Consider the following 13,385-nt stretch of genomic DNA (forward strand, 5'->3'; position numbering starts at 1 on the left):
TAAAAACATCTTTATCACAGAATACCTCCTGGGAGGCAGGGAGCACCATAGAATAAGTGTTTCTTTTGTCTCAGTCTGTCACTTCTTTATGCAAGTCAGAGCACTGTTTTCTGCTGCAGCCCTCATTTTGTTTTTTAGACTACTAAAACATTTTTTTTTCCTTTTTTTTTTTTCATTCAAGCATCTAAACTCATGACCCAGAGTCACTGTCCACAATCCTGTGTTGCAAAATACAAATGACAGAACAAATTTTCAATTTAGACAGTGCCACTGCAGGCATCTTCACTTTCAAGTGTTACAGTTGGTTGAGGAAAGCAAAGGAGGAAGATAAAAGGTTGGTGAGGCATCCTAAAGCAGAGATGGTATCAGGTATTTTCCTAGGATCTGTGCTGAGAGGGGCGGACAGGGATCAGCAAGCTGCTGATGAAGACGTCTCTGTTCCAGAAGGAAAGAGCTGCCTCGCGTTCACTTTAATTAGAGCTTGTGCCGAGCATTCATACATAAAACAAAAGGGAAAAATGTCTTTCATGTGTCGTAAAAGGTTCAGCATTAAACATGTTGCTTATGCTAATGCAGTTTAGGCACATTTTCTTTTGATTATCAGAGCAGTGTTGTTTTCTAATCATATTTAAAAGGAAACCAGCAGAGGAAGGGAAAAAAAAATTCACCTGTCTGACATCCACATTCATTAATACGGCCATTTAACAGTGACAGTGTGGATAATAATCACCCTTTCGCACACTGAAATCTCATCACATTCAGTTTAATAATACTCAGTTAAAAATAAATAATAAATAAACAAGGGCCACTTAGAATGCTGGAAAATGTTTTAATGGGTTAATGCAGGCATTCTTGCAGACAACAACTTCATCTTCTTTGCTTCCAACCAAAAGTAGTTTCAACATCTTGACATGATGCTGAATGATGAGTAATATCATGTAAAAATGATGCTACTCTTAATATACAAAATCGTCTGAAGTGTCTGTCACACCACACTACATACGAGACGGACTGAATAAACATGACAACCCCCCCAGTTCAAACACAGAATAACATTGCCAGTAGAAGTGATGCTCAGCATCCTACAAATATCCAAGCATGTTAGAGGATTTTTTTTTTTTTTGCACATACTCAATTCATTTAATTCTGCACAAATATGTCAGATAATTGCAGAAACTAAATTGTTAAAAACAAAATTGGTACTTGGACACTTTCTTTGACAATAACATGACCATGCATTAGTCTCTCCACTTTTAGTTAACCACAATATATTGAGAATATATATTTGCAAGTTGGCAATACTAAGGAAAAACAATCTTAAAATTTAATCTATAACAGTTCACAGACGTATGATCTGGAATATGTCATTCAAATGGGAGACTGAGTAAATACTTCCATTTACTTCCAATGTTTGAAGATATTCGGGCCAAGGTACTGACACTTTTCTGTCTTACAGGAAATATTGGGAATGACACTGGGTCTTCATATGGCAGATTACTATTTTTTTTTCCCCCACAAATATGCAATAGAACAGACTTTCTTGTACACTGGTCTTCTGAAGATGGTTCTACTGTCATTTACATAGAAATGGTGCCATCAATATGGGGCATACACATCTTTTAAAAAGTGTAAAGAACTGACCTTGCACTGAAAGTGTTCATGCTTTTTAATGTCTAGTCACAAAACGGGCTAAACATTACAAATATATAATATTTCCCATTTAGTTAAACCTTTGTTACGTTCCTATAGAACTCCATATCAAAATGACTATTCATGGGAACTAGTGCAACCTGGAGGAGGCCTGGTCTTTGTGACAAGGCAGGCACAGAGTAAAATAGACAAAGTACTCTAGAGCAGCTCCAGAGCAATGGCAGATATATTAAGGCCATTTTTAAAATTACAGGAAAAAAACAGTAGCAGAAAGCTTGACTTGCTACCCCGGCTGAACAGAATTCAGTTGGGAGAGCAAATCAAGCAAGCAACACCGATTGAACCAATTTTTTCCCAATCCATTGATGTCAGTCATCCACGTGCCAGCCTCACCACATTCCTGGCCAGGAAACTCCACTCTTCTTTGTTCAAGTGTGATCAGTTTTGGTGGAAATAAGAGTGGTACCCTCGCTAGTCCTTCCTTTGTAAACCCATGCTTCACACCTCCAGTTAAGTCCTGGGGCAAAGTCAGGCAGTCAGGACTGTTTTAGACGCTTCCTGGGAAGACCAAAGGGTGGGCACTGTGCTGAAGCCAGGGCACGAAAAGCCTCGGCTACCAAGTGAGGATGGGACTGGATCATTGACTTCCAGCCTGCAGTCTCCATTATATCTGTAGCATGACTGTAAGCACAGACAAATTGAAGTTAACATTCAGACATAAGAATGCGCACATTAAAAATCAATAAACATAAATGAGATAATAATGACAAAGCAAATAAACACTTGATTTGTGAGTTTCGCAGTGAAACTTGGAAAGGGCCATTGGTGCTACATGTATGTGTATAAGGTCAAATTAACACAGGATTGGAACATCTTCACATGTTGAACACAACTGAGACAGATGTAAGCTCAACATTTCAAGGTGTCCTTTAGTAACACAATAAATCATCTGAAAGAAAAACTTCCCATAGCGACCACCCTCCTTCTTTTTAAAATTCTACAAATATTCCATTTCCAGGGTTTATGCAGGTATGAGTCTATTAATAACTTGGATACAAAGATATGGAGCTTCAAACTGAAAAGGCAAATAGCACTCTGTCTGCCTGGGCTAAAACAATGAATTCTAATGCATCTGGTTGGGGGAAGAGATAAGAGTGTGTTATTAATCTTGTGTCACATATATCAGCTAATTACATACTTGCTATTCCAGTTCTTTCCATCTTTACAGCCCAGCTGTCTCAGGACACTGCACCTATGGCAAGGAGATAAAAAGGTAAGCATTCAGGGCTGGTAAACAGAAATGGCAGCAGGAATTTATCACTGGAGTTTTTTTTTTTTTTTTTTTGCGATACTTGCCTGTTGATAAAATCTATGGCTTGTGCTTTGAGCTGCTCGGCACTGTGCAAGTCTGCTAGGATGAGAGTGTCGGCCACGTTCTCCACTGAAAGGCTGTTGCACAAGGCCTCTTCACACATGACCTTTAAACGCTCCAAAGCATACTGGGGTGGTGGGTGACGGGGGGGACACACAAATAGCAGCAGTTACATCCTGGATTCAATGTGGCTGCCCGTAGTTTGAGGTTTTGTCTCAAAATATTTTTTTGAAGATGCACCCAGGTAGTGAAATTTTTAAATTCACATTGCTATTGGGAATGGTTGTTAAAATGACACAGATCCAAAATGCCAAACCAAGCCAGCTGGATCATGTCACATACAGCATATGGCAATGTTATAAAAAAGAAAAGAATTACACAATTTCATCATATTGTGTACATTTACAAATATAGCAATGACTAGGGTGCTTGTGGAGGAGAAATTAGGGTTGTTGCTTAATATTCGGCTTCATTACTCAGTTAAAACTCATCCATCAAATCCATGATCATTGTTATATTCATAATACAGTTACCCTAAAAAAAAAAAGAGGGTAAATATTGGATTACGATATTATAAAAGTGCGCTGATTATAAATGCAACCTAACATAAGCTGCAAAATCTGGCTGTATAATATGTAAGTCCACTGGCAAATAGTCTGAACAGCAAATCAAGTCTCTCATATTTTATATCCACAGTTTTTTTTTACATTATAAAATGTGTCTCCATACCAAGATAATGACAAGATATTTTCATTATCGTCACACAGCTACATAGAATAGATACATCACTGACTACATCCTCAATAATTTCTGTTAACATAAATTAGCACTTATTCAACAGTCCCCAGAATGTGATTATAAGCATGAAAAAATACACACATCTGCATTTGCTGAAGAGCGGTAAAGAATTATGTTTTAAAGGTATCTTGAAAATTTTCATGACCTAACATTTTTAAAAATATTTTATTGGTACTGAAATTATGTCACATTAGATGTAGGCTAACAAAGAGATGTCAAGGTACATGACTGTGCATGACCATCATAACTCAACATTACTGTTTCAGTGGCCTGACGTTGATACTAATAACACCATGTGATCATACAAAAGTTTGACATCACCAAAAAATAAAAAAGCCAATATGTAAGTGAAAGCAAAAATTTTTGATAAAAACCCTAACTCTTATATCAGTGATTTTGATTAGAACTGATGTTTCCAAGTGATATTATTGACTGACACAATGAACTGGTTCCACTAGTTACCAAATACTTTAAACACAGTGGTTAAAAGCTACCTCTTTTCATTCATGACAATGATTGTTGTGCCACAGGGTGATGTCAGAGTGGAGACTGTTCATAGGACGTGCTGCCCGACCACTGCAGTAAAGTCAAATGTTTTTTTATGCCTGATCTGGATGGCAACACGTGAAAGTAGAGTGAAAAGCCAACCATCATAGACATGATGATGTTTAAATATGGGGATAACAGTGCTATCCTTTAGGACACTGATCGCATTACACTCGATTATTCACGTGAAAAGTGTCACATACTGCTGTGTAACAAATAAAAAAAAAAAAAGACAGAGAGAGAGCTAGAGAGATAATCAGTGGCTGTTTTTCACCTTTTTCACCTTTGCACATGTGGCTGATCATTGTGTGAAGTGCACGGCAACGTCAGATTGTTGGTTGCAGAAATTTACAAAAATGGTCAGACTGAAACCTCCCGACCACAAATCCGACACTGGAGTATAAAACCGGCTAAAGCCTAACTAAACACGGCATTTATCAGGTAACATTTTTATGCCAGATTTAACAATGACTAGCCAAAGCAAGCCAGGAAGTACAAAAACAGTTTTTCTGCTTTTAAAACAGAAGCTGGAGGTAAATGTTAACAAAAACATTTTTAAAAAGTTTAAATTGCTACTTACTTTATCTGCAGCTGCCAGCAAATTGTCTGCCATCTTCTCCAGGTTTGGGGCCTTTCCTGTATAGATGAAGCCCATCATTTCCTTAAAGACATCTGGGTCCACATCACTGATGTCAACACGGTTCTGCAAAGTAAGTTAAAAGGTTACCTAACAACTAATAAGAGCTTGGCAACTGAAAAACATTCATAAAAGGTGATGAATTTAATTGCCACTAGGTTGGAATGATGTTCATTAAAAACATGATGAAAGATTTGTGTGGCATTGTGACATGATGGTCATATATTAACTAGAAAAAGCAACATTATCTGTAACAAAAAGCAATTATAACCAGTTCTTCTTACCTTTTTACTTTCCTCCATTTCATGTTCAAACATAGCATTAAATACTGGTGACCTTGCTGTTAAAGAGATGAATTGGACACTGATAAATGTAATGAGCAGTCAACACCATATTAAGCATATTAGCAAACCATATCAAGAGCATTATCAATATTGTGTCAGATGACATAGTGGGAGACAAAACATGAACCATTGCAGCTGAACTATTACAGCTCTAAAATGTCACAAAATCTGTAGAGTTGCCACTTTGTCAGCATTTCCCCCTGAACTGCAGTTGCCACTGTGTCTAATGGAGACAAGCTGGAGTGGAGAGCCAGCCTCTCAATCTCCTGGATCCTACAATCATCTGGGTCAAGCAGGGCCAAACAGGGGTCGTAGGGTGGATTAGTGCCCACTGCAGAACTAGGCCACTACAAATCAAGCCAGGAATGCAGACCCTCCGTAGCCTTTCGAAGTGCTTATAGCTCTCCACGTGAGGCCATTAAGAAGAGACATAGACATGTCTCGTTGGAGCCGCTTTGGGTGCTTTTCTCTTGGTTGCTGCAGGATGGTCTTACCTGCAAGGATGGATTTGTGGGCTTTGAACTCCTGCCCTCCCACATAGAGGCTGCAGTCTGTGAAGCGTGAACACTCCCATAGGTTCCCCAGATCATCAGACAGCTGGCACTCTGGGACTTTCAGCATGTTCATGTTGGACTGGCCCGAAATGTTAACTGAGTCCTGGACAACGCTGACCTGTAAATGAGAAACACACTGAATCAATCTCATCAAGGCTAAACATACAAATTCAGCACCATGTGTCTACAGCATTGGAGAAAAACCTAATTTGTGTTAAATTTGTACAAAAGAGTATTTTCTGCTATATTAAGAGGGACTCTTGCTTGTGAATACACAACCACTTAAAAACAAAATTAATTAACTCTGCTGAATTGATGAGAAAAGGCATTTTGTCTTTAATTACAATTTTTTTTCCCCAAAGTAGCATTTTCCTGAAACTGTTGAATCTTTCTGGAACTGCTCTTTGGCACACCATCTCATCGTGGCAGTATTCTGCCAATTGCCTTTATATCAAAATTCATTGAAACTTAATTTAACTTGTCCCTTGAAAGAATATTTTAGGAGACATTTATTCCTCTTGACAGACTGAATTCAATTATTTCGAGAACAAGCATCATTATATAAGATGGGAGAAGGAAGATGCTTTTCACTTCCTGAGACTTAACTCTGATTTGCAGCAAATGTAATCAATATGTTTGTAGTTAAATGGCACTGCAGCTTACACTCCAGTATAAATGTGCAATGACAAGAATGAAGAGGCTCTAGTCTTGATTCACTGAAGGTTACGCTAGGGGTGTATATCCTTCAGTACAACAATGAACTGCTTTCGATGCCAAAGATTCAATGCAACAATTTATGATTTGTATGCCATGTAAAACACGAGAGCAGCTCAGTAACATAACACTGGTGCACAATAATGGAAAATGAGGCTAACAGAAGCTGAACAGAAACACACATTCACAATAGGTGAATTTCAATGAAAAGAAACACTCAATGCAATTTTGATCATTTCAAACTTTTTCAGTCAGTGGAACTGGCCAACTAAAACTCATGTCTATTCAGCCAGTCAGCAAATAGAAGTGTAATCACAATAACCAATAATAGACAGAACAGTGCAATAACAGAAGCTATGTCACAATACAGCCTCTTTGTGCCTGGTACAGAGATGTGAATCACACTTCTTCCTGTAATTTACACATAATTACTTTTTACCAAAGCCATTACCTTGACACTGCAGTTAGTTTACTATTAATTTGCCTCCAAACTCCAAATTTTATCAAATAGGCATATTTATAGGATGGAACATTTGTTCCATTAAACAAACAAACAAAAATGACAGAATTAATTGCCATCTGCTATGGACCGATGAGAAGAGGACCTTTGTATAAAAAGGGCATTTTTGTAAAGTTTGACCTTACATCATCATCACAAGTAGGAGTGAGGAACGTGTGGCTCTATGTTAACAGGAAAGCAACAGTATAACAATTACCTCACAGAACAGGGTGAGCTTGTCATCTGGTAAGAGTCCATTGGCTTCATCGAGGAGGAAATCTCTCCTTATAAATTTTTTGAAGCCCCAGTCTTTACCTTGGACAAATCTATATGCTCTTTGGCTTTCTGTAAGGACAAGAAAACAATGCTATGTGTTATTATTGTTATTAATAAAAAACTATGACATAAAAAAACAAAAGTGCTATACAACAAACACACTAAACATTAAATATACAAAATATGTCAATAAGGTGATGTTTCTGGTTGCTTGGACTCACCCATCGCTTTTGTCTCCTCTCTCTTAGCATTCAACAAAGAAAACTTGAACTTTGCTCTCACTTCACTTTTTGGACAACTAACAAGTAGTAAATACAATGACAGATAGTCTTTGCTTTCGTCATCAAGCCCCTTTGGATTGACTCGCAGACACCTGAAAAGTAAAGAGATGCCACTGTGTATTAGTAATCTTACGAACCAGAGTTGTTGTCAAAACAAACTGAGAAACTGTGTAATTATTGTGCAGATTTCCAACACTAAATATACAAACCTTTCAAAGGGCATTCATATTTGAGTTTTGGGTAATTCAAGGACAAGAACTGGACAAAACTACTCATTATAGATAAACCAAAAAGCAAATGCATTTAAGTATGAATGTGAAATTCCACAGCTCTGAAGGTCTACATTTATTCACAGGTTATCAAGGATGTTCACAGCATCAGATACCCTGAAAACAAAAAAAAATGTTGGAGTACTCACCATTTCATTTTGTCATTGGGACCAGAGGAGAAGGTTGAGCTCTTCAAGACCTCACCCATTTCTTCTCTGCAAAAACTAAAGTTGTTTATGGTCCACATGTAGGAAAACTTCACAACTTTGACCTTGGAGCCAGAAGAAGAAACATGCAGAACTGTAAGACCAAAGCTATTCAAGGATTTCCTTTTCATTTTTAAAATACAGCAACAATGTCTGACTTTGTCAAAACACAGTATACATAGTTTGGACTGACAATTAATTAAGACAGCATGGTCAGTTTAGCTTCTAAATAATGACAAAAAATGTTTTATTGTTCTGACACTAAACTGAAACTTTACCACTAACCTCCACCCTAAATTAGTCATTTGAATTTATACCAACATTTTTCACAGTAGGAAAAACACAGGTGTAAATAATAAAACCAATAATGGCCAAATTCCACTTAGCTGCCTCAGTTTCAGGGTCTTGTCACACTGCCATGACTTACTGGGACACTTTAACATAACAGAACCATTGTTAATATTATTAGTAACACTTGTGCTATTCCTAACAAGACATGTCAAACTGTCTGCTGTGAAATAGTCTACTAATATAAAGAAGGAAAAATAAAAACCGGGATAACAAAAAGTTAACAACAAGCTAAATCTAAGTTGTATCTCACACATGATCAATTCTGTCACTTTTGTGTACATAATATGATAACAGTGAGTTCCATTATGCCCATACCTGTGTGTAACACCAGCTCTCTGCCACAGGTCCACTTGACATCTCCCCAGGAGGAGGAGGGGTGGGAACCCGTGACATCGCCGGCTTAGGGGTACCACTCACTCACGTCCTTAAAGCACTATTTGTTCCAGGAAAGTAAGTAATAATAATATAAATTTCACTTATGAAATAAATGTACACTTTTCAACAAATGGTTTAAGCTACCTGGACAAAATAAGACAGAATAAGCCTGGCAATCCTCCACAGGAATTTTAATCTGCTTGTGTTTGGAGAGTCATGCAAAAAAATAACATAATAATAATAAAAAATTAAAAACTTTTTTTTAATCTGATTTCTTACTGCTAAGTGAAAAAAGGTTATTTCAGTGCAATTCAGTGCATGAGTGTGGTGATAAGTATCGCAAATGTATCCAATCCATGCTCGACAGGAAATTGTGTGTTCTGTGATTATACTAAAATCAGTAACTACTGAAATGTAGTATGTAATTTTGCAATCCCATAAATGCACCCCCTTACAGCTACTCTCAAAAGCACATCATCAGAGGAAATAAATATGAAAACAAGGAACATATAGTTATAGTGTTGACATATTGCCTACAAGGTTGTGTTTCAGCAGGCATAAATAAACCAACAGCAGAGAAGTGCAACCATCTTTCATGTCCCCAAAGGTGAAAAAAAAAAATAATCAATTTGATCACTTTCAGATGATCTCAGACTAAGGGAGTTGTAGACATATCTTGAAAATTAATTTCAAAATCAATCAATATTCTGTTACACGTGAAACTACTGAAAGGCAACCAAAAAGAAACCACACTAGAATGACACAACCTGTTTCTATAGGTGAAGCTACCAAGATGAAAGAATTGACAGACCAAGATCACATTACAGTTAAGGCTGGGCGACAAACGATCTCAATCTGGGGTTGCAATAAAATATATGTTAATTAAGATGATAAGCTAAGGGCATTTTTTATTTGATTTGGGCATTTCATTCTAACAACCTATCACACAGCAGGCATTGATGCAACTACAGCCTATCAGGCAGCAGTTTTTGGCTTGTTCGTCAAAGTACACACCCATTTTGTGTTGCAAAGCTCTGTTGGACCTACAGGCTGTAAAGAAAGCTATGGACAAGTAAAAAACATGAGTGAAATCCGGTGAGAGGCATGAAAGTGAGTGTGAAGAACGTGCATTGTCCTCCAAACTGTTCGTTTACATTAAAAGTAATGAAGCCCAGATTAAGACAGTCTGAAAAACAACAAAGATGGGAAACAACAAATCTTTTCAATCACCTGAAAAGGTTTCATCCTAGTGGCCAAGCAGAGTATGAAAATGCAGACTGTCTGTTCATCCATAACTGAACTATTCTGCTAGAACTTGATGTGAACTAGCAGTAGCATGGATGTAACAATCTAATTTGCACCTCTACAAAGAAGGAAGTCAAGAAAATGCGTGATCATAATAGGCAGATTAAATATGTTTGCATAGCAAATTGTTATTCTATTTTTGTTTAGAAATTATATTCTCAAAGTTTAACTAATGAGCCCACTGGTTGCTTTAGGCTTCAGTCATTATCAGGACACTCTTCAAACTCGTAGATTATATACTGTGATAAATGTCAATATTGATCAATATAGGGGGGAAAAAATCATGATCATACTTTTGTCATAGCAAATAGCAATGGACAGAAGATCACTCATGAATTGCTATCTAGATAATTTAAATGAAACACAAGAGAGGAAAAACAACTTCTCATGTCACACTGCTGACTCACTTGGAAGATGAACTGGATAGTTACTGAACATAATTGTTCACTAACCCCAGGCCAGCGAGCCTCTGCAGATAATTATGATAAAAGCAAAAGTAGCATATTGTTTAAGTCATATCACTTCCATTTTTCATGCCCTAACATGCCAATTTGATTCACTTAACCAGTATGAGTGTTAGGACAGATATATACTAAAGCCAAAACAAAAATTGGCATGTTCACACATGCATGTTTGCCAAAACTGAATCACACTGTGGGGACACATCCCCTTTTGAAGATTACATCAAGAACATACTTTACCCAGATTTTTAACATATTGCTCACAAACACACTGCTTGATGCAAGAATCTCAAACAACACACGTGTCCATGGCAAGATGGCATGAAGACAGAAAAGATGACACTTGTGGGATTACTATGAGTTCACTTTCTTTCTGTGCCAGTGTCCTGCAAGGTGATTTACAATGCACATCACAAAATCACTGTTTCTCTGAGTAAAACTGTGCACACACATCTTTCATTACCAGTTTTTCTGTATCTTCTGTGCCATATGTTCCCAGCTTTTTCTTTTATTTACACTGAAATTTTCTTTATCTTTTAAAACTCCAATACTCTGTTTGAAGCTAAAAAATATTAAGACCATGAAACAATGTGCACTTATGACCATGGAAGCGGAGACTTTAAAAGGTCCTCTGATGTCTCTGATAATGTCTATATTTTGAACTTGAAACCCCTGCTCCATTATAGGACTTTCAAATCACATAAAGTATTATTGATGAAATTAGTAAATATTGAGCAAGCAAGCCTCAAGTTGAGTGAACAGACAGGTTTGCTTGCAGTGACAACTTCAACAACTGTTTTGTACAGTACACTGCTGCCACCTTTAGCTATAATAGTTAATAATGAAAAGGGAATCATGCAGCATAAGCAGTGAAATTACTATCTTTTTATCACCTCTTGACTGGTTGAAATGTACAATGGCGGAATTTTCTAAGTTATCACAGGATCCTTCATGGCCCCATCTCCATATTCCACTCTAAAAATAAAGAAACAGAAATTAGGCCTTGCAAATGGAACCTGACCAACCATGTATAAACAGTAATTAAAGAGTTACTATGATACTGAAGCAACTGGCTGTAAAGCTCAGTTCTCACAATAAACCAGAGCTGTCACATCTACCAAGGGATATTAATTACCCAAATTTCAATAAAGTGACAAAACTAGAGCTTTTAAACCACTCAAGACTGCCACGTTATTAAAAAATTAAAAAGGATCAGATAACAGACTGTTAGCCCACACAGTGTAGGTTTTAAATACCTTGACATATTCAATATTAACTGATTTTTGATGCTCTGCGTATAGCCTTGTCTGTGACCCATTGCTCGGCCCATTAGCCAGTCAGATAAATTAGCTAACTCAAGATTCACCTGCAACTTTGTTTGGCTAACACATTAGCTGGAGTCGTGCTGCCTCGCCTTGGCTACAACAGAGGAGATGCTATCCGTAAAGCCATCTAGTTAGTTTGCATTAGTTGAGAGTTAAATGATCGTATCTTCATTGTGCTACGCAGCTTACTCTATCCTAGCTTTACATGCTATTCGAGATGTAAGCGGATGTGACTACCCTTAATACAAAAAGATCGAAATCACTAGAATGCAACAGCTCAATGTTAGCTAACATTAGCTAAAGTGTCAACACTAATTCCCAAACCATCACCAATATCCCTTCACAAATTCCCTTGTTACACATTTAAGCTAGGTCAAAAAATAACGTTATTAATACAAGCGGAGAACAACTCGATATCGCGAATCTGTCAAATCTGTGTACAATACGTATTTAGCAAATCCAGGCTAACAATAATGTTCTCACTAGCAAGATTAATGTTAACTTCACTTGAGCCGCAAATGCTGCTAACACTGATGAGTTAGCTTGTTAGGAATAAATCTGTCCACAAATAACAGGGTAGACTTACGTTAGTGGCGGTACTTCTCTGTTGAAACACAAACTAGCTAACGATACTCTAACTTAAACTGTTAATATCCCGTGTAGACACCGCATTACCCGGTGTAAAACAAAGGGCCTTCACTGATGCTAACTAACCAAGCTATCGTAAACCCTCACGTTTTGGTACAGTCTGCTGATGGGAAAACAACGGCGGCTAACTAGCAGCTTGCTAAAGCTAATCTCTACACTGATGCTCACAAAAAGTTTAAAAAGACACGGTGACGGCGTACCTTTCAATTTCATACTTCCACATATATCGGCTAACGCATATAGCTTTGTGTCACACTCGCTCCTTTCACCCTCGGTGACTTTAAACTCTTTTTTCACTCAGTCTCTTCACAAGGCTTCTTTGTCTAATTTATATATGTGCTAGCTTACATCTGTCTAGCTGGCTGATAGCATTGAGGCTAGAAAATATGTCTATTGCGCATGCGCGAAATTTGGACAACATCCTGCTCCATCTAATTTTTTTAGCTCCCACCCTGACAACTATGCTACTTCTACAACACAGATAATAATGATAATAATAATAATAATAATAATAATAATAATAATAAGAAGAAGAAGAAGAAGAAGAAGAAGAAGAGGAAAGTAAGGGGTGCACATTAATTCAAGAGCACTTCTGAAATACACACTGGAGGTTCCATTATGCTAATTTTTGTTTCTTGTCGGAGGAAAATACTTTAAAAATGTTGCATGTAACTGGTACATTGCTAATTCAAGACACCAAAAAGTACTGAAATAGTTTGTTCTAATTCCACTTCAGCCTTAACATCAGTAACTCTGAGAGGGACACTTCTACAG

At 37.3% G+C, this 13,385-nt stretch overlaps 1 protein-coding gene across 3 annotated transcripts; it reads right to left on the minus strand.

Moving 5' to 3' along the window:
* Window positions 1-809: 809 nt before the first annotated feature.
* On the minus strand, window positions 810-12,995 carry spopla (speckle type BTB/POZ protein like a). Of its 3 annotated transcripts, none has more exons than XM_018681995.2 (12): window positions 12,812-12,995; window positions 11,532-11,613; window positions 8,813-8,930; window positions 8,090-8,211; window positions 7,612-7,763; window positions 7,332-7,459; window positions 5,842-6,019; window positions 5,288-5,343; window positions 4,947-5,069; window positions 3,007-3,149; window positions 2,849-2,902; window positions 810-2,331 (listed from the first exon to the last, which is right to left on the minus strand). In XM_018681995.2, the coding sequence occupies exons 3-12, from the start codon at window positions 8,888-8,890 to the stop codon at window positions 2,187-2,189; spliced, it is 1,179 nt and encodes a 392-aa protein (XP_018537511.1). In that variant the 5' UTR covers window positions 8,891-8,930; window positions 11,532-11,613; window positions 12,812-12,995; the 3' UTR covers window positions 810-2,186. The 3 variants fall into 3 exon arrangements, with proteins under 3 accessions (XP_018537511.1, XP_018537512.1, XP_018537514.1); XM_018681996.2 differs by lacking the exon at window positions 12,812-12,995 and adding an exon at window positions 12,550-12,791; XM_018681998.2 differs by lacking the exon at window positions 11,532-11,613.
* Between the last annotated feature and the right edge of the window lie 390 nt (window positions 12,996-13,385).

The sequence above is a fragment of the Lates calcarifer genome, linkage group LG1 (assembly GCF_001640805.2).
Source record: "Lates calcarifer isolate ASB-BC8 linkage group LG1, TLL_Latcal_v3, whole genome shotgun sequence".
Classification (NCBI taxonomy): Eukaryota; Metazoa; Chordata; class Actinopteri; family Centropomidae; genus Lates; species Lates calcarifer.